General features: G+C 35.9%; 1 protein-coding gene across 1 annotated transcript; it reads left to right on the top strand.

Moving 5' to 3' along the window:
* The first annotated feature begins 11,138 nt into the window (after window positions 1–11,138).
* Window positions 11,139–12,075, top strand: LOC121239779 (uncharacterized protein At1g08160-like). Its single transcript, XM_041137102.1, has one exon. The coding sequence runs from the start codon at window positions 11,297–11,299 to the stop codon at window positions 11,930–11,932; it is 636 nt and encodes a 211-aa protein (XP_040993036.1). The 5' UTR covers window positions 11,139–11,296; the 3' UTR covers window positions 11,933–12,075.
* The last annotated feature ends 12,155 nt before the right edge of the window (window positions 12,076–24,230 follow it).

Raw genomic sequence — 24,230 nt, 5'->3', positions numbered from 1 at the left:
AGGATGTGCCTAAAACAGCTTTCAGGACCAGGTATGGCCACTATGAATTTTTAGTCATGCCTTTTGGTTTAACCAACGCCAGAGCAGTATTTATGGACCTGATGAATCGAGTATTTCATGAGTTTCTGGATAAATTTGTAGTGGTATTTATTGATGATATATTAATCTACTCCAAGAGCAAAGCCGAACATGAAGACCATCTGAGGCATGTTCTAGGGACACTCAGGGATAAGAAATTATTTGCTAAGTTAAAGAAGTGTGAATTTTGGCTTGAGTCTATCGCATTTTTGGGACATGTGGTCTCAAGGGATGGCATTTCTGTAGACCCCCGGAAGATTGAAGCAATAGTTAACTGGACTCAACCAACCAATGTGCACGAAGTTAGGAGTTTCTTGGGTTTGGCTGGTTATTACCGTCGGTTTATAGACAATTTCTCAAAAATAGCGGTTCCCCTTACCGCCCTTACTAGGAAGAACAACAAGTATGTTTGGACTGAAAAATGTGAAGAAAGCTTCCAGGAATTGAAGAAGAGACTGGTGACGGCCCCAGTTCTAACAGTCCCTAGCGAAAGAGGTGGATTTGTGGTTTATAGTGACGCTTCCCGTTTGGGTTTGGGGTGTGTTTTGATGCAGCATGGAAGGGTAATAGCTTATGCTTCTCGGCAGTTAAAGACTTATGAACAAAATTACCCCACTCATGATTTGGAGTTGGCCGCCGTTGTCTTTGCACTTAAAATCTGGAGGCATTATTTATATGGTGAAAGGTGCGAAATCTACACGGATCACAAGAGTTTGAAATACTTCTTCACGCAGAAAGAACTGAATATGAGACAGAGGAGATGGCTCGAACTAGTCAAGGACTATGACTGCAACATTAACTATCACCCAGGCAAAGCTAATGTTGTAGCTGATGCACTTAGCAGGAAGCCAGTGGGACCGGTAATCGCAACTCTTACCACTCAACCCCGCTTATTAATGGACTTGGAAAGAGCCACTATTGAAGTAGTTGTGGGTGATCAACAAGCATTAATAGCCAGTTTAATAGTTCAACCAACTTTGATAGACAGAATCAAACTCGCCCAAAAAGAAGATTCTAAGTTGGCGAGATTATTTGAAGAGGTAGAAAAAGGGGATAGACCTGAGTTTAATGTTTCTGAAGATGGAGTGCTAAGGTTTGGAAACAGATGTTGTGTGCCGGACAGTGTGGTAATAAAAAGACTTATCCTTGAAGAAGCGCACCGATCCCCTTACACAGTTCACCCGGGTAGTACAAAAATGTATAGAGATTTGAAAGAGTCTTTTTGGTGGGAAGGCATGAAGAGAGAGATTGCTCAATTTGTGGCTCAGTGCTTAACATGCCAGCAGGTGAAAGTAGAACACCAGCGACCAGCAGGGTTATTACAACCACTTCAAATTCCAGAATGGAAATGGGAGCATATCTCTATGGATTTTGTTACAGGCCTTCCACCCTACCACGGGGGTGAAACATGGTATACGGCCCAGCCACGGGTATAATGATGGTTTATAACCCTACCACGGGGGTGAAACATGGGAAATGGCCCAGCCACGGGTATAATGGTGGTTTATAACCCTACCACGGGGGTTAAACATGGTATTGTCCCGAAGTGATGCTAAAAGATGATTTAATTATAATTTTTCAGTTTGGAAATGCCAACGGATGTTCTTTTTGGAATAAGTTTATTTTTCTGAAAATTTCACTCTAAAGTTTTTGTACAAGTTTTGTTTGTTTTTTTTGCATTCTGAAAGTAAATGTTTTGTTCGGCTTATTAAATGTTATAAATGCTCATGTTTACATGCTAGTATATGCTCTCTGCTTGCTGAGTTGTTGATAACTCACCCCCTTATCTCCATAATATTTCAGATGACATTGAAGGTTCAGCTGAAGATCAGTATTAGAGTCTATGGAGAAGATTAGCATTGATTTGTTGTGGGGTATCTCATGATATTAGTGGTGGTGTTGGATATTAATTATCTTTCTTAAGTTTACTTCAATGGATTTAGACGATTTGTGGAGACTATGTTAATGTTTTATTATTTCTAATTGTTATTTGAGACATGAAGAAGAGTTGATTTTATTTGGGTTGTTGGACTGAATATTGGATAAATGAGTTTATTTGATTTATTTAATTGAAGTATTTACGTTCGACTTGAGGTTTGAAAGATGGATATGTTCTTGAATTTGGAAGTACTCTAGCCTTGTTAGAGCGGATTATCAGGTTTTATGAGTTAACTCTCCGGACCCTCGGGGTCGGGGTGTTACACAGACCCTTTATGTTCCATCTTCTCAGTCCTTTCACCTTCTCCTGCCACCGTCGCCAAGCATCTCCACTGCCCATCATCCCCACCGTCGCCCATCTCTACACCAATCTTCTCCATCTCCATCAATCATCTCCATCTCCTTTCCCAAAAATCAACCCACAAGACCAAAATTTTCTCAACAACCAAACAAAACTGAAGCCAACACAAACCGATTCGAACTCCAGCAGGAAAAAAACAACATCAACATCTAATTTCCAAAGTACAAGTCATGGGCTAGAAAAAAAAATATGAGCCAAAATCAATGATTGTTAAAACCTGAAGAATATGACCAATGGTCGTACACGAAAAAAACCCTAAAATGGAAAGGGTTGTCGTCTGGGTTCCGTGGGAGAGAATGAAGAGAGGGGCTCGAGTTCCTCGTGCGAAGATGGAGTGAGGGGATGTTGTCGTGGCGGTGAGGTTGGTCGTCATGGCGGAGACGGTTCCGTGGGAGAGAATGGAACCGATTTTGGGTTGAGTCCATGGGGGAGAATGGAGAGAGGGAAATCGTGCTTAATACTGTGGGGTTGGGGCACATGGTAGTGTTGGTGAGTTGTATACGTGGAAGTCATCCATTGGAGGGCTCTTGATGGGGGGGAAAAAAGTTTGACTGGTGTTAAGATTAACTCAATATTAAATCATGAATTAACTTCAATAGAAATTAATTAAAATAAAATATAAAAAAATACGTGTAAATTAAAAAATGAGTGTTTGCTTGCGGTCGAGCGCGCCCAAACATACTTTAGCGATCTTTCTGATCTACAAAAGAGAATGTTTGTAATTCATGAACTTTTAGTAGTCACATTTCTATAATACGGAAATGCATGTGTTCTATAATAATATCCCATGATCTTCTTGGTTTTAGTAGGGTCACTGAGAAGAAGCCAACAAAATCGGGTCCTTGATTCTTGACCCATTAATGGGATAAGATGATGATCAGAAGGAATATTAATGTATATTTTCTACGGATTCTATTCAAAAGTACTCTACTTTTCAATTATCATGTATCTCTTTCCAAATATATATATATATATATATATATATATATATATATATATATATATAACGTAGAAAGTCTTTTCAGTTTTAAAACAGGATTAACAAGTTGGGCTGTTTTAACAGAATCTTCCAGAAATTATTTGAGATTTTGGTCTCTTCTTACTGGAATTTCTGACCCTATAAAAGAAGAACTAGATCCAGCAAAAGAATTTCTTCTTAGCCTTGGATATCTAGTCTGATCAAAACTAATTTTAATAGTTCCATCCAAATACTATTAAATGTTACTTGGGTAACTATCAACAGGGTTTCGAGAGATAGGAGGGACTTTTTCTTCCAAAATCCATTCTTTGGGAAGAATTATATCTTTCCAAAAAATCATATTTGGAGTTGAAACATCCGCATCTGTGGTTGAACTCTGGATCAGAAGAGTTTTTCCCTGGATGGGTTTTGCAATAGCTTTTAGATTTAAATTCGTTTTTAAAATACGATAATAAATCCTATAAATCGAAGTAAGGGGTTTGCTTCCCTTAAGCATATCATATCAAGAAGTTAAAATGTTTAAAGTCAAACATTTTAAAATATGTTTATCATCAAGAGCAAGTGTTAAATCAAGATAACAATTAAAATGGACTGATCCATCCGTTAGAGAGGATTGGATCATTCCGAGAATACTTGTTTCAAAATTATTGAATCTGGCATCCCTTAAACAAAATAACACGGATGCATTGATACATCTCCTTGTTAAAGGTTTGGCAGCAATTTGGACAGATCCAATATGAATATATCTAAAACCTTGCTTCAAGAATTTGGCTATCTATTTCTCATGAAAAAGATAACATTTTTCTTGGGTTTTAGAAATAGCATAAGTTTGTTCAACAGTACACATGCAAAATTGTGTGTGCATAGATCTCTCAAACCAATTGGTTCGATAGATCGTACTAACATCAAGTTTTAGAATCTTCCATGATCCCAGCACAGATGGCTGTGCTGCTTCAAAAGCACAGTCTTTCTCATTAACTATGTCAGGCGGCATAGCCGACCTGGAACTAATTGTTGAATTAGATCTATTTATCCAACTTATTTTGTCCTAAGACAACACCGACCGTCGCATCTCAGGGGTTTGCGAACTTACTACTCTCGGCCCTCGGGTTTGAACCTATAGCTGCCCTATACTCGCCTCCCTGGCTTCAAACGGGACTTACACCTTTGGGTTCCTGACCTATTTGTCGAAAGATGATCTTGAACCAACCAAAATAGAAACTCCAGGTGGGGGTCGTCAGAAAACAAAATAAGTTTAACAAAGAAGAAACAATTCACAACAATTAGATACCAGAGTTGGCTCTGATACCAAAACAGCGGAAAGAAGGAAAAGATGGTAATTCAATCTAGCCATCCACCTTTGGAGACTGTTCTCATCACCCATAAAGGGGTTAAGATATCAGCTTCACCTTTCAAAATCTCGGAAACTATTTCCAGAGATCCTGAGAAGGATAAGATTCTTAAAGAAACAAAAAATGTTATTTCTCAGAATAACTTTGTGAATCTTGCCCTTCATACGATCGGACAACAGTTGGATCGGATTGAAGAAAAGGTTGAAAAACCCGATCCTATTCCTTTAGTTTTGACTAAAGATTAACTAAAGAAAACAGTTGAAAAACCTTTGATTATCTTACCAGAAAGTCGTGCCAAAATTGATTTTAAAAATCCACAAGCAAAGACTCTTGATAAGATTGATAAAATGCTTAATAATCTGAAGAGAGAACAACCTTTTACTAGTGCTTTGTCTAACAAAGAAATCGAAGAAGAAGTTCTTGTTGAAACTACAGATGAGTCTTCTAATGATCACTCTTCTGAAGAAAATGATCTTGATTTACCTGAAAAGAATTTTCAAGATATTGTTTTAAAACCTGAAATAGCCAGATTTTCTTCAAAAGGACCCAAATCAATGAGTCTGACGAAGAATTGGTATTCCAGGCCTACTCCTCCTGATTTACAGTTTGAAGAAAAAATCTTCCAAAGCCAATCTTCTTACTCTGCCGACAAGGTTTACGAATGGAATATTGATAGTTTCTCTGAACAAGAAATCATGAATACCATGAGTAAAATGTCTTTTGTGGCAAATGCTTATATAAATAACAATATTAGGCAACCTGATATTATTAAGATTTTAATACAAAGTTTTTCTAGTATTTTGAGAAACTGGTGGGCTAAACACTTAACCAGAGATGCCAAGGAAACCATTCAGAACGCTGTCAAGTGTAATGATGAAGGGTTACCTATTTTTTATGAATCCATTGGATCAGCCCAATCTGATGGAGTTAATACTTTGATTTATATAATTTTAAAACATTTTATTGGCACACCATCTAATATAACTAGCCGCATCATCGACTAGTTAAATAATCTTAGATGTTATCAGATGTCTGATTATAGATGGTACCAAGATGTTTTTATTTCCAAAGTATTGCTTCGAGATGATAGCCTGAAGCCTTACTGAAAAGAAAAATTTATTGATGGATTACCCCGCTTGTTCGCTTAGAAGGTGAAGGATGAACTTACTATTGCTGGGTCTCTTAATTACGATGCATATACCTATGGTGATATTTGTGCAGTAATCAAGAAACTTGGTATTAGTATGTGTAATGATCAAAAAATACTTCGTGAGCAGATGAGAAATAGCAAGAAAGCCAAATATGAAATGGAGACATTTTGTGAACAATTTGGACTTCCTGCTATAGCTCCCTCTAAAAGGAAGCACAAATTTTCTAAACCTCATGACGGTATTAGGAGAAAATCCCGTGATGAATTTTACAAGAAAACTTATAAAAAAAACCATTTTTTAAGCCATTTTCTAAGAAAAAGAAATCTAAAATTTTTTCTCAAGGAAAATATTTTATTTGTGACAATCCAGGTCATTTTGCTGACAAATGTCCCTAGAAAGCCAAAAAAGATAAAAAAAACTAAAAAAGAAGCTTAATCAGTTGAATATTGATAACAATGATAAAGAAGAACTATTTCAACTCCTAGAAATAGCTCCGTCTTCATCATTTGATACCCTTGAGTTCAGTTTTAGTGATTCAAAATATCACTCAGAAACTGAATCTCCAGATTCTACTGGTCCTAAGTTAGACTACAATTATAATGATACTTGTTGCCAGACAAAGGGTAAGACAATTCATGTCTTGTCTAAATCTGAAGAACAAGAAAACATATTGCTAACCTTAATTTCTCAAATAACAAATCTTGAGTTTAAAGAAGAATATCTTCTTAAGTTAAGAAAGACTATGGCTCGCTAAGAACCAGAGTCTTCTAAGCAAATGATTAATTTTCAAGAAACCTTGGAGAGATTTCAGAAGAAAAAATCCAATGAAATTTCTACCAATGATTTACAACACGAAATTAATCTTATTAAAAAAGAAATCGTTAAACTCAGAACTGAGGTTAATAACCTTAAGTCTGAAAATGAGATTTTAAAATAAGAATTTTTAGTGTTTAAAATTAATAAACAACTTGATTAGGATATTCCTTCTGATAATGAGCAAACAAACGATTCTGGTTCAAGCCAACATGAGTTCGCTGTTGACAATTAGATTTGTTTGATCCATCATACCATTCTTCCAAAATGGTTTTCCAGGGTCACAATTGTGGTTGCTCATAATTTTCAATTTTCTGTTATTGCTATGATTGATTCCAGATCAGACCTGAATTGTATTTAGGAAGGACTTATTCCTAGCAAATATTTTGAAAAATCATCTGAGAAATTATTTTCTGCAAATGGATCTTAGATGAAAATCACATATGAGCTTAACAATGCTCATGTTTGTCAAAACAATGTTTATTTTAAAATCCCTTCTGTTTTGGTCAGAAACATATCTGACAAAGTGATTTTAGGCATACCATTTATTTCTGCTTTATATCCTTTTTTGACTGAAAAAGATGGTATTACTACCGACCCTTTTGGTCAAAAGGTCAAATTTAAATTTGCATATCGTCAAGAGATTGATCAAGATAAAGGTTTGAAATCTTTGCTCTTTGCAAAAGAAAAACATATGAATTTCCTCCAAAAGGAAATCAGGTACAAAAAGATTTCTGAATAATTATTTTCGCCAATTTTAATTTCAAAAATTGATGATTTTAATAAGCGTCTTGTTTTTTATGTTTATTCTGATTTACCAAATGCTTTTTGGCATAGAAAGAAACACATCGTTTCTCTTCCCTATATCAAAAATTTTGATGAAAGTACTATTTCCACTAAAGCCAGACACATTCAAATGAATAGTCAGACTTTAGAATTCTGCAAAAAGGAAATTGTACATCTTAAGAAAAAATGCATAATTAGAGACAACAAGTCCCCTTGGTCTTGCCCAACCTTTTGTGTCCGGAAAAATACTGAACTAGAAAGAGGTACCTCTCGTCTAGTCATAAATTACAAACCCTTAAGCAAAGTCTTGCAGTGGATTAGGTACCCTATTCCCAACAAAAATGATTTAATTCATAGGTTGAGTGATGCTGTGGCCTTTTCCAAATTTGACCTCAAATCTGGGTTTTGGCAAATCCAAATAGCTGAGTCAGACCGGTATACGACAGCCTTTGTAATGCCATTCGATCTCAAAAATGCCCCTAGTGAGTTCCAAAATATCATGACTGATGTTTTCAACTCGTTCACTACTTTTACCATCGTCTATATAGATGATGTCCTTATTTTTTCTAAATCTATTGATGAACACTAGAAACATTTGAATTCATTTCTAGACATCATTAGAATCAATGGTCTTGTCGTCTCTGTGAAAAAAATCAAATTGTTCTAAACCAAGATCAGATTCCTTGGTTATGATATCTCTGAAGGTAAAATTAGGCCCATTTAAAGAGCCATTGATTTCACCGACAAATTTCCTGATTTCATCACCAACAAAAAATAATTGCAGAGATTTTTAGGATCTCTCAATTATGTTGCTGATTTCTACAAGGATATGAAGAAACACTGTCGTCCTTTGTTCAAACGACTTATTTCCAATCCTCCTCCTTGGACAAAAATCCATACTAATCTAGTAAGGAAAATCAAAACACATGTCAAAACTCTTCTGTGTCTTGGTATCCCTACTACTGATTTATTCAAAATTGTTGAAACAGATGCCAAACATCGGTTATGATGGCATTCTGAAACAATCTATTTCACCAGGTTCTCTTGAACAAATTGTTCGCTTCCATTCCGGAACCTGGAATTCTGCACAAGAAAAATATAGTACTATTAAAAAAGAAATTTTATCTATAGTACTTTGTATTTCTAAAGTTCAATCTGATTTGTTAAACAAGAAGTTTTTATTTCGAATTGATTGCATGAGTGCTAAATTTTTTTTAGAACAAGATGTTGAAAACATTGCATCAAACATATTTTTGCACGATGGCAAGGTATTTTAAGTGTTTTTTATTTCGATATTGAATACATCAAAGACACTAATAATTCTATCCCTGATTTTCTTACCAGAGAGTTCTTGCAGACACCCAACCATGAGCGTGAGCAAGAAGAAAGGAAAAGAAAAACATAGAGCGAACCTCCCACCTCCAATACCCAGTATAAAACTCATCAAGAATGAGTCTGGATCCACCACTGTGCCCAACGCCTCACTAACAGCACTGGATATTGCCAATAGGTTCACACCTCTTGGTAAAATTGTGCAACCGGTGACCTTCGCTTCTACGGTTTCTACATCTTTTGATTTATATACGAAAGCAGTGGCATCAAAAGTACATACTTTAATTACCCCTCAGTTTTTCCTCCCAAAAGGAAAATCTGAATATCTGAAGAAGCCATTTATTACCCATTTGTTTCATATAGAACCTAACCGTTCTAATATAACAGATCCGTTCAAAATAGCCTCTTCTTATTTTCCCTTCAATTTCCACTGGATACCTAAAGTTTTATCCAAAAATCTCCAGTATTATTCCAATATCTTGATTCTCACCAACTCCCTTGTCATAAAACTCATTTATGATAAGAATGATTTCACCAAATTAATCTATTACATTGCTTACATCCTCCGAGTCATTACAGAAGCCGAATGGGGAACAAACCCATAGACTCCCAAAAGACTTTCAGAATCTGGACTGAGTTATAATTACTATGATTATATAACTGCATGGAGACGCTTCATGTTTTTTCAGGTACCTGATATGAGCCATTCCTGATTCATCAATTTTGATACAAGATTCAAAGGAACTTTTCCTTATTGATTTCTCCAATGGTGGGACCAATTTGGTTTAATTCCAGACAATCTTCCTGAGCAGCTCACCAGAGCTTTTACATTTTATCAACAAGTTGCTGGTACAAAATTAAACCGACATTCAGTCATGTTTCCTTATGAGCTTCATTTTTGCAAGAACTACAAACTACCGTGGATCTTCAATTGAACTTATGAGAAAAATGCTAATATAATTGACCGAGCCTACTTCACAAAGTGGTGGGATAGGTTTGGATATATTGAAAAAGTAATCAACCAGATGATTAAAGATTTCCCTTAAGTCGCCCTTGATTTATAAGACATGAAGGAATTTACAGCAATCAAATCTGGTACACCTGTTCCTGAATACCCTTTAATGATTCAGACCCCTAATTCACCAACTGCTTCAGTGAGAGGAAAAGCCACCAGCTCATCCTCAAAGAAATCTTCTAAGTCTGCCAAAGATAATATCCTCAACAGACTTGGCAAAAAAGATTTAATAAAATTGCTTGAGCAACAACTGTCTAAGTCCGCGAGCAATAATTCTGAAGACGATGAGAATTCAGAAGCATCCTCAGAGGCTTCATACAGTAACATATTTGATCATGATTCAGAAGACATTCCAAAGCTGGAAGATGACTGACTACTACTTGAGTTCAAAGAAGACTAACCAAAGTCTACTTTAAGATAATTGTTGCCTAGAATCCTAAGCAGCCGCTTCCAAAGACAACTGGAAGATAACCAGACGACCGAATGTTATTTTGTTATTTTGTGTCAAAAGCAGCCGCCCACAAAGACAGCTGGAAAGACACAATAATGACACCCTGAGTCTCGTGCTTAAACAATTCTTATTGTTCACTTACAGATTGATTCATTGTTTTACTTTAATGATTGTAAACAGGAACTCCTTATGTTATAAAAGGAGAACCTTACCCTTGAACTAAGGCAGAACTCACATTCGAGAGAAAACTGATCCTCTCCCTCTTGAGTCTCCTTATTTACCCTGATTTCTGTAAGTGTAAATCTGCACTACCTTATGCCTGTAATTACTTAAAGTTTGTTAATTTTAATAAAGCTTATATGTTTATTACAACTAATTTTGCATACTCATATGTGCATATGGCCGGTTTAACCGCCTGTTTATTTTGTGCTTCATAATTAAATTATTGTACAATTTACTCTGATTCTTCTATTCCCTTCCTTCTCTTCTTCTTTGGTCAGCATATATATATATATAGATGATTCCGCTGCTGCTGCTAAAGTCATGAATACTTCTGAAAACATGAATTAGATGCATGCATGGATAGTTTGATCAACACTATATATACTAATAACAGAGATTATTTTAGCTACCTATAAACAACACCCATGCTTGTAATTGGAAGAAAAGAACATTATTACTGGAACTTTTTCCAAGCAAACGACGATGCATTAATAACGTACTCAAAGATACGAGGAGGCCAAGAGCCTGGGGTCCCAAAAAAACAAAACACTCATATATATAAATATATATATATCGAGAAAAAATTAGTCCATCGAGAAGGCAATTATAAATGCAACGGTCGATACTCAGAACTTGATCCCTAAGATGTCTTGAGTTTCATGCAAGAAAAGAAAAAGAGAAAGATCCTTCGATGCCAATGAAACAAAGCGATCGAAAGCATGATTCTCTATATTATTACACATGAGTAGCACCAAGCTACCCCCGGTCAGCTTGATCATCAAACAAAGCTAACTAGCGCAAAAAACCAACCTTTGATAATGGCGGATCCAACAATATCTCAGCCCCCACAAGCTGCAGCGCTGCAGAGACACCGCCGCGGCCATCTTCACCAAAGGCTGATGCGCTACACAGCTCTAGTCTTGCTCGCCCTCCTGATACTGGTAGCCATATCTGTGCTCATCGCCTGGCTTGTAATCAGACCTAAACGACTCGTTTTCACCGTCGAAGATGGTTCTGTCCATAGTTTCAACTTAACCCGCGACCAGTACCTCAGTGCCACCTTCGATTTGTCCATAATATCCTATAATCCAAACCGCAGAGTCTCCTTCTACTATGACTCCATCGAGGTTTGGGCGAGTTATGATGATCACGACATAGCTTTCAGCGCCGTCGATCCTTTCTTTCAACCTCGTCGGAATGTGACTCGGTTGGATGTCAAGCTCGCTGCTCAGAACGTATCGCTGTCGAGGTCGACATCTCGAGAGCTCAGGCTCGATAAATCGTGGGGACAGGTCGAATTAACTGTTCTGCTGGACACAAGGGTGCGGTTTAAGGTGGGATCGTGGAAGTCTCGAGATCGTATTTTGAGGATTTGGTGTTCTCCTGTCTTCGACCTGGTGCACTTGTCTTCTTCCAACAACTTTCATATGAAATATTGCGACGTTGAGCTTTGAGCATTACTCGCGCGGTACGTCTGTGGAGTTTTCTGTTGATTTGGATCTAAATTTCTTCGCCGAATTTTTTAACTTACTGTTCGAGAGATAAATATACAAAGTGAATCTTATAACATTTATAACTATTCGAGTTAATTTTTTAAACAGTGTTAAATGCTCAATAATTATCGTCATGAAGTCCACTTTATTTGTTTATCTGAATCTTATACTAATTAAGTTCTGACCATCGATAACTCTAGAGAATCCAATTCAGATATGTGGGACTATAATTTAATCTTTACTTTTTATTAATGAGATTGGTTTTCCAAAAAAAAAGAAAAAAAAAAAAGGAATTTGGTTTTCAATGTATGTGCGTAGTCATGCATATTGAGAATGAAATTAATCTTTGTTTGAAGTTCTTTTTAATTTTTTTACTCATCATAGATGTCTTTTTAATACTTATTTGCATTCCAAAATTTCGATTCCATTGCATCTTAATTCCCTTCCCAAAGTCTTTTGCAGCTAACTTTAATTAAGGTTGTGTTTGGTTGTTGAATTAAACTTAACTTATCTCAAACTAATTATTGATGAGATCCACTACTTTTTCAACTTCTTATAAAAAAGTTAAACTCAACTCAACATACTTTATATATTTTAATCTAAAAAGTTAAACTCATGATCAGTCTAACTTAAAAAAGTTAAACTCATCTCAATGAAACCTATAAAATATCACTATTCATAACTCAACTTAATTCATCTCAACATCTAAATGTAACGTTGCATAAGAAATTCATGTACTACTTAATTACTAGCTAGTTAGCTACAAATTTAACACGTTGTTAATTTGTTAATCTTGTCTTGTCTATGTGTTCTTTTGTAGCTTAAAAAGATCGAAAATGCCATATATGCTACTTATTTTAGTATCACTGTTTCAACGCTTGACACGTACGTGCGTCATTTTCAGTAGTACAGCATCTAACACGTGCGAAATCTGTTGTTATCAATATCATGCACCATCATTTTTGCCTGATGAACTTGTTTGAATTCCATCAACATATATCCATGAAAGAGATTGGATTTTAATTAATTTCATGTCCATACATGAATGATCATTGGATTATGTAAATACGTCATTGGGTAACTAATTAAAGTACCGTGAGTCCCATGCAAGTTAATTGATTCTCAAAAGCTTAAGTTGATAATGGAAAGAATTTAATCGGAGTTAGGGTTTTAATTCAAAATTTCAACTTTAATATGATATTTAATTACCATTTATATTAAATCTTTAATAAGCTTAATTATATAAATTATATTCTAACAAATACATTAATGTTACTAATTAGGCATGCTTGAATAAAATTAAAACCTTCATGAGTAATTTATCCGAGCTGAATAAAGTTAATTGATTTTCAAGAAGCTCTTCTGCTAATTCTTTGTCGACGTTCTCTTTCTTTCATTTTTTCCTAATCAAATCTTGCATGAAAATCATATAAAATAATACTCCAATATTACAGAAATTACGAGGAATTCGAACAGAGCAAATAAAAATAAATGGGCAATAAACCAATAGATTGAATTCGAGCCATTGTTTCTCGACCAAGTCAAGGAGTGAATCACTATAAAAGCGATTTTGAAATCTAACTGGTGGATTTGTTGAATGAGGTTGTGATCCGCATCCATGAAGGAAGAATTGCAATAATTTATTCCAAAGTTGTTGGCAAAGATACTGTACACGTCCCTTTCTCCAAGATTTTCAGTTCGAGATAGTAAAAAATCTAGAACCAGACAATCCAGATTGATGGTAGCTCAATGCAGGACCACACAGTGGTGCCAACGCATGAGGGGCAATAAATTAAACCAAGATCCGATAGATTTGGAGGTGACGGGTCCAACTGTACCAGGTGTGTAGTGATCAAAAGATGGAAAACACGTCGATCGTCATGTTAAAATGGCGCATGGCTTGGGCGGCGCATGCGGGCCACAAAGTGGTTGTTTAGCAGCACTTCCACCATACGGATTCACAAGCTCGCGCTTGTAATATTCTTATTATCGGCCTTAAGATAAACACATTACAAAAATTATATAATGTTTATTGAATATTTAATAATGTCCAAATAATTAACATAAACAAAAATAAATTAATATTGTAAGTTCACTTCATATATCTATCTCTTCCCCCACTTGATATCTTCAAATTTAGACAAATCATCACTACAAGAAAAATAGATTTTTGTGAGTAATTTATTGCAACTAAAAGACTATTCGTAACTAATTTTAATTGTAAATAGTCATTTTACTGGAATTAACTGATCGCAAATAAACAGTTTTCTTGTAGTGCGTATAAAAAGTCTTTTTTTTTTTTCCAATATGAGATTTCGGTGAGGAAAGCATTCTCCCTGGGATCTGAACATATTTTTTGTGGGGAAATACTGTCTTCATTGGACAAGAATCTTCTCCATATCAAGTGAAATGGATGGTGTTTATTTAGCGTAAAATATGGAGTATTATTTTAGACATTTCACTTATCAACATAACGTGAAATAACCAAAATGTCCCTATTATTTTATAGTTATACTATTCATATCAAGTGAAACGAAGATAATCATGTTCTGTCTAAAATAATAAGTTGAGAAAAAAAAAGAGAAGAATACACAAAAAATTTGCAACCAAATGGCAAGAATGCTAAGAAACGAGGGACTTAAAGAGACCAGAAAAATGGGAAGGTAACTATGAATGTTATAAGCAATAGAGGAGTGATGGAGTCACAAAAAAATTACACAAAAGTAATTTTAGAAACTGACATGATTTCATGTGATCTGTTAAATCTATTTTATAATAAAAATAATTTTACAATATGATAAATCATATCAATGCACATTAATTTGTGAGATTATTTTTACATAATACCTTTTTAAGTTTTGAGTATTTCTCTAAACCATATAATGTTGGTATACGGAAAGACTAATGAGAAGATTGGGCCTCTCATGCTAAATGCTTTTAAAAGGCCACTAGAATGGCAGAATGAGGGAATGTAGAATCTGCCCTTTTTCCACTCACCCCTTCTATTTGGGCCCAACATTCATAAATGCTCACGAACTCGGTTCTTTTTAAAGTTGCTCCCACTTAGATTAGAACTGATACTAGAGTATTATTTCTTTCCAACTGATCCTTAACCACTATTTCGTGGTACATCTACCAAATAATTATCAAATCACATTAAACTTTAAGACTTTTATTAATTATAAGTTGGTATGTAAATACACTGTCTAAATAATGTGAAACCACAACTACTGATAACGTGTTTCGCACACCGGTTACTTGGCTTCGCAACCTGCAACACAAGTAGTGTGGTGGCTCGGGGTTATGGTTAATCTCTAATGCCTAAGTCAGTGTTGTTCTTTCTCCTTAAGTCTTCGTTTTCCTAGCAAAGATTCTCAGCTTCTTCCGCCATCTTCCTCACCCGCTCCTCCATTTTTGCCAACCTCCCTTCTATGTTTGTTGATGAAGCTTCTTGTCAGGGTGTTGTTTGTGAACGCGTTGTAGTTGGCATATGAAGGTCATGTTATTTTAAATCAAGGATCTCAAAGACGGTGCCACTGTTGATGACATGTTTTGCACACCGAGCACTGGGCTCAACCTGCAACACAATTAGGGTGGTGGCTCTGGATCATAGGTAACCTCCGATGCCTAAGTCAGTGTTGTTCTTTCTTTCTGGAGTATTTCAGTAAACAAGAGAACATGATCTTAGCCCTGTCCTAAAGGTTGGCTTTTATACTACTAGTCGAGGTGATCCCCTGTATCCCATGTGAGAGAGACAGGGGTTACATCCTCGCGGCGGGTTAGTGGGCGCGACTGCTTCTAGCGTGCTTCTGTCAATGGCAAGGGGTCGCGTTGCGCACACTATTGGGGATAGGTCGTCTTACAGTGATCTCTGCCAATGTCTTACAATGATCAAGCTAGGAGCACTTCTTCGAATTCTTGTTCCTTTATTCACGTATGTACTGATACAATAAAAGGGTGTACGTCTTCCTGTACAATTTTTTCTCTCGCATCATTTACATATATACTAATGATGAATCGAAACATCGTGCAAAAAAATGACATCATGTGCTATCTATTATTCAGATCTTTCGTACTCATTCGGCGCCTTAAACTCAAAATTCATAGGTTTATCATGCCTTTGAAACTCGAAGATCAATATTGTTAATTATATACGTACATACATACGTACTACATATATATGTGTGTGTGTAGGATAACTTCTGCAGCTTGCCCTGTGAAAGTAAGGACAGCTTAATTCCCTGGTTTCCCGAATGACCAACAAAAGGTTGCCCAGAGAGTGATCAGAAAGGGTGCACGAAGGGACCATGATTCGGGGATGGCCGGGTCAATGCATGAGGAAGAAAAAAGTAACTACTTTTTAGGGAACAAAAATGAAAAGAGATCATATAGATAGGGTATAATATTGCAGGTGGGTGAGCTGATTCAACAGCTTTGCTTCCAATTAGTACTACACGTGTAGTAGTTTGTTAAGATTCAAAATCATCAGCTTCCAAAGTTGGTGAATCCATAAAGAAAAAATGGCCACGTTTTAAGATGTCCAAATAGCTCGCACTGTACGTGGAAGTTACATTATTTAATTATATATATATATATATTAATATGTAAGAAAGTCATGGGATATATATATTTATATATATATATATATTATTTTCCATATGAATTTCACGTTTAATCCTCGATCTGTCACATCCAGTACTGTGGCCCGGTCCTAGCCTCCATAATTGGCCTGTGCCTGCAGATCTGTTCTGTGGTTAAGAGACACCAAACCATCTATTATTACTTGACAGAAACGTGATGGCCATCTCCATACAATTTATCTGAGGGTATGTTTGATTTTAGAGATGGAACGAGGTAAGTTGGGTTAAAATTAAAGTTAAAAAATTAAATAAAATATTGTTAGAATATATTTTTTAATATTATTTTTATTTTGAAATTTGAAAAAGTTCAATTGTTTATTTTATTTTGTGTGGAGATTTAAAAAAATTATAATGATAAGATAAGATGAAATGAGATGAGATGTTTCTTAAAAACAAACGATGCCTTAATTTGTTTGTTAACCTGTCAAAAGAGTGTTATATATCTCGCGCTCCATTCAATTTATCTTAATTTGTTTATTAACCTCTCAAAAGAGTTATATATCTAGCGGAGTAATATTATTTATCATCTTAATTTTTATTATCTTTTTATCATTTTATAATATGATATTAGATGATTAGAGACTATTTATTATATTTTACGTATAAACTTATAATCTAATATCACATCATGGGATAATGAGAAAATAAATGATGAATATATTTTTTCTATCTAGCGAGGCAATATTCTTTCTTTAGTAAGCATTTCATTAATTAACATAAAATTAGGATCAAGATAATTAGATTTTGAGACAAAAAAAAAATTGTTTTCCAACAATTTCGGCACTATCTTAAATGACAGATTTTTTATAGTCTGCAATATGAATTGTGATGCCAACACTAAAGATGGTGGTTGATGGTGGTACATAACAATTTGTTGAGAAGAAGAGACCGACATCCTCGATCGTCTTGAAAATGTTCTATTAGAAAAGGCGAAAACATATTGGGAAACTTTATCGCGCAATTGCCTGTGCATGATTTGAAGTGATAGTACTTTCGAGCCCTTACTGCTGGCAGGCATATGTAGTACTACTTAGGCCTATGCAGAAAATATTAGGACCCGGCCCGTCCATATAGCCCGATCTGACCCGATCAAAACAGCAGGTTGAAGTAGCTTGCGAGTCGAACCTGGTGAAACTGATATAAAGACCAAAAAATGGGGCAGTTTTTCTCCATCGTTGAAACTTGAAGTTCACTCACTTGAAATAAAAACTCAGAAACCCTAGCCTTCATCAAGAACAACGCTGCCATCTCCAGACTCTGCGACCTTTGCGGCTTCCATTACCAGGCTCTACATCGCCATCAAGCACAACATCGACATTGAGTCTCTCCATGAGAAATTGCACATAAGTGGTGTCGGCTCCTCCACCAAGGATCACGCTGCTGAAGTTTCTTCTTCATCTTCTTCTTCTTCTTCCGATGGGTTTGTGGTCGAAAAAGTTTCAGGGGGTGAGAGATGAGATTTTAGGGAGATTTGTATAGGGATTCGCAAGGAGGTATCAGATTCACTAACGGCTTCCGTTACTTTAATTTGGTTTTGGTTACCAACATTGCAGGGGCAGGAGACATCGTGCAAGTGAGCATTAAAGGATCGAACACTAGGGTTCAATTTTCCCAGCTTTTTTTTTTTTTTTTTTTGTAATTCCCCCTTATTTTAGCTTGCTTTCCCAACTTTGAATTTTCTTTATTTTTCCTAGAAAATTTGAAGTGATGGGGGTGAGGATACTTTCAAGTTGTCTGTAATAGTGAGCGCTGGTTAAATTTAAAAATTCAGAAAAGGGATTGTGCATTTATATGAATTCTCGAAAAAATGTGCTCTGTTTGTATTAGCTGATGTTGAGTTTTGATCAGATTGTATAAGAAAAGTGGAATTTGTAAGGTTTCTTTTGGATCTGTTTGTACACGATTCGGGTTACCATTTCTTGGTTCCAATCTCAGGTCGGGTCAGCCCATAGCGGATTGAGCTGCTTTTAAGCCGGGTCGGTTCGGGTCGGTCTAAAACATGGAGCGGGTTGGTTGGGTTGCAGCCCTAGTACTACTTCAAAACCATAAAAAATCAGAGCGAAATCTGTGGTATCATATGACCTGTACGTACGTGTGCATGTGCCCTTAAATAAGCCACAAGTTGTCCTTACTAATTTGGAAAATCCTCCAATATCCTAAGGATCGAGGCTGAGGGGACGTTAGTACGTATATCACAGGATGGTCCATATACATGCATATACATATATATATAATATAGCACCTTTAATTGACAGATGATCAAGGGAATTGAAAGACAAGTAACCTAACACAAATAAATAAAGCTAGTATCTTTTCCCCATCCTATGGCACTATCCCTGTCTCATTCTCAGTGGACAGACCTCAAACAATTACGGGCCGCCTAACTCACATGATATATGCATTTATGTAAATTCATTTCTGTCATTGTTTTGCCCCCTCATCTATAAATATATATAATCCTAATTGTAAGCTAGCATGCAATAGAAGTTTCAGTATCAAGGTCGATCGTCATTGATAATCGATACTTAAACTAATCGAGACTCACGCGGTGCAATAAATTATCAAAATTCCCAGTGAACCAATATGCAGTGTTGAATTAATTAATGACAATTTGGTGCATGAGGCACTACAAGAAATCAAGTCTTTTCTAGTAATTTTAAAATCCTCGCAAAGCAAATAGAGGTTATTTCCGGCGATTTTCAAGTCACTGCTTAATATTCGTTGTGAAGTTGGGAAATCATGGAGGAAAAATCGACATTTGTACCTTTTGTGGAGACATTTGTACCTTTTGTGGCGATTTTTGTCGTCGCAACAATGTATTATTTACTGTAGCGGCATTAAATTTTCGTCGATTAAAGAAAATCGCCGCAATATATACTATTTGCGGCAAACATTGTCGCTGTAAAAACACATGCGCCCATTTAAACTTATTAGCGGCGAGTCAAAAGCGCCGGAAAAGCTCATTAAAATTAAAAACCCCGCATTAGGTTTTCCCTCATTTCGTTCCCTCCAGCCGTCTCTCCCCCTTCCCCCTTTCTCTCCGCAGTCCCTCTTCTCCCTCAAGCCTCCGCCGCGCACAGCCTGTCGCCAACGGCCCCGGCACACCACCGCGACCTCACCTCGACGGCCACCCCCTCCTTCTCCCCTAGCCCCCACGCCAATCTCTTTCTGGCCTCACCTCTCTCTCTCTCTCTTTCTCTCGGATTTCTCTATATCGTCGTCGGTGGGGCCGCCGTTCGCCACCACCCACACATCGACGCCGTCGCCAGTCCTCCGTCGGAGCCCCTTCTCCTTTATGCCTAGCCCAGCAGCCCGAGGCCCTCCCTCTCTTCGTTGCTCTGTTCGCAACCTACTGCCACCAAATGAGGAGGAGGCGCGGGGAGTAGGGCAAACGAGGCATCTGAGGCTGGCCAATTTGATTGGATATTGCTGTGATGGAGATGAGAAGCTGTTGGTTGCTGAGTACATGCCTAATGATACTCTTGCGGAGCATTTGTTTCACTGTATGTACGATTTCTAGCATGGGTTCTTCTTTTTTTAATTCTTGATTTATTGTTTTAGCTATGGCTTGTGTATCCAAGAAGAAATTCTTATTAGTTCTTAGGTTGCTCTGACTCAGATGGTCTCTTAAGCTTGTCCTTTGTGTTTTAAGATTTTCTTTAAATCTTAAAACTCATTTGTGAGCTTTCCATATTTGATTAGCTTCAATATTTTTTTTCTGTTCGGTTAATGGGATTGTTTGATGTGGAACTTGGATAGTTTTTATGACATTGTTTAGTCTAGCGTACCAGCTTCATGTTTATGAGTTCCACATGTAGTAAACTCAGATGGCCATCGATACAGAGGAAATTGTTGTCCAAGAATTCTGAGAGATAATTAACTGGTGAACCTTTTTCAAATTCACCATTTTTAGTGCAACTTTTTGCTATTCTCTATTAATCCTTTATCATTGAGTTGAATGAGCTTTATCATTGGGTTCCTTTGGTAGATTCAAACCTTGTTTATGCTTTACAAATGTGTGTGCATTATTTGCCATGCTTTTATTCATGACCTTAGACATTTATATCCATTGTTTCAGGAAGTATATTTCAAGCCTTAGACCTGCTAAAGCTGGCAAAATAGGGCCCCTCATTGATGAATTATTTGTTATTTGGCTTGGTTTCTTACATATCATTTTTTACAATTAAGATATTTTACTTGCTTGGTGACACTTGTTATTAGTTTTTAGATCATTTGTAAGTTTGGTTTTGTGCTTCCCACTTGTGCAATTGCTTTTTTGAGCAAGAACATACAATTTGGATGTGTATAATATTTTTTGTGGATTCTGTTTTTGGTTGCTTAGAGCTGGTTTTGGTTGAAATTTGAGTTCACTTGGTATTTCTCATGTCACCTCTTGAGGTTGAGATGGAGGGATGGAATAAAGGAAGATAAAATGAAAAATAAGAGGTTGAAATGTTAAGAGAACAGAGAATACTAAAAACTGATTTATTGCTAAATTATTTCCTCTGCTGCAGGCGACATTTATTTTCTGCTTTGCTTCTGTTTGGGCTCAATTATCTAGCTATTGACCAACTTTAATCATGAGCATATGAGGGGATTCAATGGTGGAGTCTTATGTAAGAAGAAATGAAGAAATTCTGAGGAAACCATAAGCAAATAGTAAGAGAATTCACAATAGATTCTAACACTGAGTTGTGTACATCTTTCTGTTTTGTTACTATTAGGAATACCAAATGACCTTAAAATCTCAATATGTGACATTAAAAAAACCTTCATAGAAACCACGAAAACTATAATGAAGTCTATAGAAAAATGAGGAAGCTCGAAGGTTAGATAAACAACTTAAACTAGTTCAAATTTGAGGTGAAAAAAAAAACTGTCATCTATTATTACTATGTTTCTGGTTTGATTTAGTTGCTGCAAATTAGTCCCATTAATGGCTTGGTGCTTTTATGGAGTTGCATAATCATTTGGAATTACTTGTCTTAGTTTGACACATAATGTAACAAGTTAACTTCTGACTTTATAAAGTTTCATGCTCAAAATTTTGAATAAAATGGATCTGCCTATTCTGTCTTTTTAGCATCAACTATAGTCTATAAGTGCTGAAAAAGGCATGTACTTACTCTGTTTCAAATTACAGTATAAATTTGGTTTTAGGTCATGCTTCCATAGAGAATGAGGATATTATCATAAGGCTTGCCATGGGTGTGGTTGTGCTTCATCTCTATTGCTGGATAACAATCATTCCTATTGCTGTAAGTTCTCTTTTTATTTTTTATTTGTAGCTTTCATAGTTACTTCTAGGCTGATTGAATACATGTGTACATTCTAAGTTGGTATAATAGATATGTATTCCCAAATGAAAAAAAGCATGAAGTGATACTTATTGAAGTGATACTTATTGAAGATCATGAAAAAAAGCATGAAGTAATAGGCTGATTGTAGCTTTCATGCTTCATTCTTTTGGTTCTGGGTACTCTCTTTTCTTCCTTGACTAGGCTTATTGAATATTGATACTTATTTATACTCTTTTTAATATTGAGAAGATCTTCTCTTTTTAATCTTTTCTGCTTAGTCCTCCTCTAAGAGCCTGTCAATCTATGGTGCATCAAGTGCAGGGAGGGTTACTCTTCCAATGGCTTTTGAAGAGCTAGCTCTCCATTTAATAAAGCAATATGGCTGACAATCTGCTTGTAGAATCACTGCAATCTCAGCCCCTGTAGGGGCAATATATATATATATATATATATATATATATATATATATATATATCAATCATCCATGAATCATAACTGCGGTATGGCTGTCAATTTGTTTTATTATTTGAGATTTAGCTAACTACAAGAGAACCTAATGACCACGAACATGGCAGATTTGTGGAATGAGCTTGGAGGACTACATTCTGTCGCGCTCACCTCCCTCGAAGAGGTTTTCACTAGGTCTATTCTAATTCTATTTTTTTTCTTTTAATAAGTTGTTCTAGATTTACTTTATACTCTCGAAATAGAAGACCTCATTTGCTCACATTTTAATTCTGAGCTTACTAATCTCATATGCATTTTGGCTATTGGAACTAACAATACTTCGTTGATAAATCAATAAAATATGGTGATCATTCACCAGCCATGGTAGAATTTACAAATGTGGCCAATGTTGCTAGCTGGTGTAGGAATTGAATGGTTAGATAGTAATTACAAATTGAAAGTCAATTGTTTGGAATTGTTTGGATTTGTTCTGGGATTAGGATTATCAACATCATATATATATATATATATATATATATATATATATATATATATATATGAGAGAGAGCTCAAGTAGTACTGCATGGTAGATAGATTTGACTCTTGATCTCTCTTGTAGGTATATTCGGTTAATTATGTCAAAGCTGCATGAAAATCCTGAAGAAATCAAACAGCTGCATCCCAGGTAAATTTTCTCCAGCAAAGTGTTTGGAGTGAGCTAAGATCACTCTATTTGTGCTGCAGCAGTTTCCCCTTCATTTTTAGCTTATATCTTCACTCTAAAAGGCTGAAACTTTGGCTTAAATTTCATTTGTAAGAAGACAAAGTTGAGTTTAGTTTGAAACTCCATCCTTTTTCCCTCTCTTACCTCACGTTTAGCACCTAAAAAGATAGCAGCCAAGTGTCTTCCAACCTCATCTATCCTTACATTTTTTCCCTAATAGTTGTTTAGCTGAGTGTGTAACCAAGTGGAGGGAAGGTAGAAACATGCAGAATTATGTATATATATATATATACATACATAAAGACATACATATATAAAACTTTGTTTCTTCTTTTCTCTTCTAGTTGATAGGTTTATAGTTCTTTTAACTTCTGAAAGGCCCAGTGGCAAATTAGTGAACTTTTTAGTTTGATGGGATTGGATTGTATGTGTATGGAGGATGGGTATTGGATGTGCTTTGTCCTATGAATGTGTTGTTCATCTTCTAGCTCAACATTTCTAAAGTAGATTTTTATTGACATTTCTGAAGTAGCTCAACATTTCTGTATTTTATATACAATTGGTAGATTGATGTTTGCATGCCTATGACAGTGGTATTAAATGGATCAAATGGTTGCAGTGGTATTAAATGGAGTTCCACCCACCCCTGCTAGCTTGTGGTCGATTTATAGCTGCCTATCATCTGTCTACTTAAATAGAGGTAATGTTATTTGACTCTATGAGCAGTGCAAAAATCAGTTAGGCTTTGATGTGATGGAAAAACTTGATATATGTGAATCTTCAAAAATTTGGATGAATGAATGAATGAATGAATGTCCTTTATTAAATTGGAATGTACCAAAGATGATTGCACATAGTTGTTTTGATGTAGATCCTAGATGCATGCTCATCAGAGCAGATAAGTCATCAAATTCAGAGCGATTTTATGCCCTTGGTGACACTTGTTATTGACTTTTAGATCATTTGTAAGTCTGGTTCTGTGCTTCCCACTTGTGCAATAGCATTTTTGAGCAAGAACATATAGGTAGTGAGCTTTTATCATTTTCCAGCAAAATCTCCCATTTCATTGATATAAATATATGTGTGTGTGTGTTTATGTAGTATTAAAACAACAGTCACTGTGAGGGATTGCTGCACTATTTAAGTGA

Source organism: Juglans microcarpa x Juglans regia, chromosome 7D, assembly GCF_004785595.1.
Source record: "Juglans microcarpa x Juglans regia isolate MS1-56 chromosome 7D, Jm3101_v1.0, whole genome shotgun sequence".
Lineage (NCBI taxonomy): Eukaryota > Viridiplantae > Streptophyta > Magnoliopsida > Fagales > Juglandaceae > Juglans > Juglans microcarpa x Juglans regia.
Note: the sequence above shows the minus strand (reverse complement) of the source record. Positions and strands in the feature narration are given on the sequence as shown.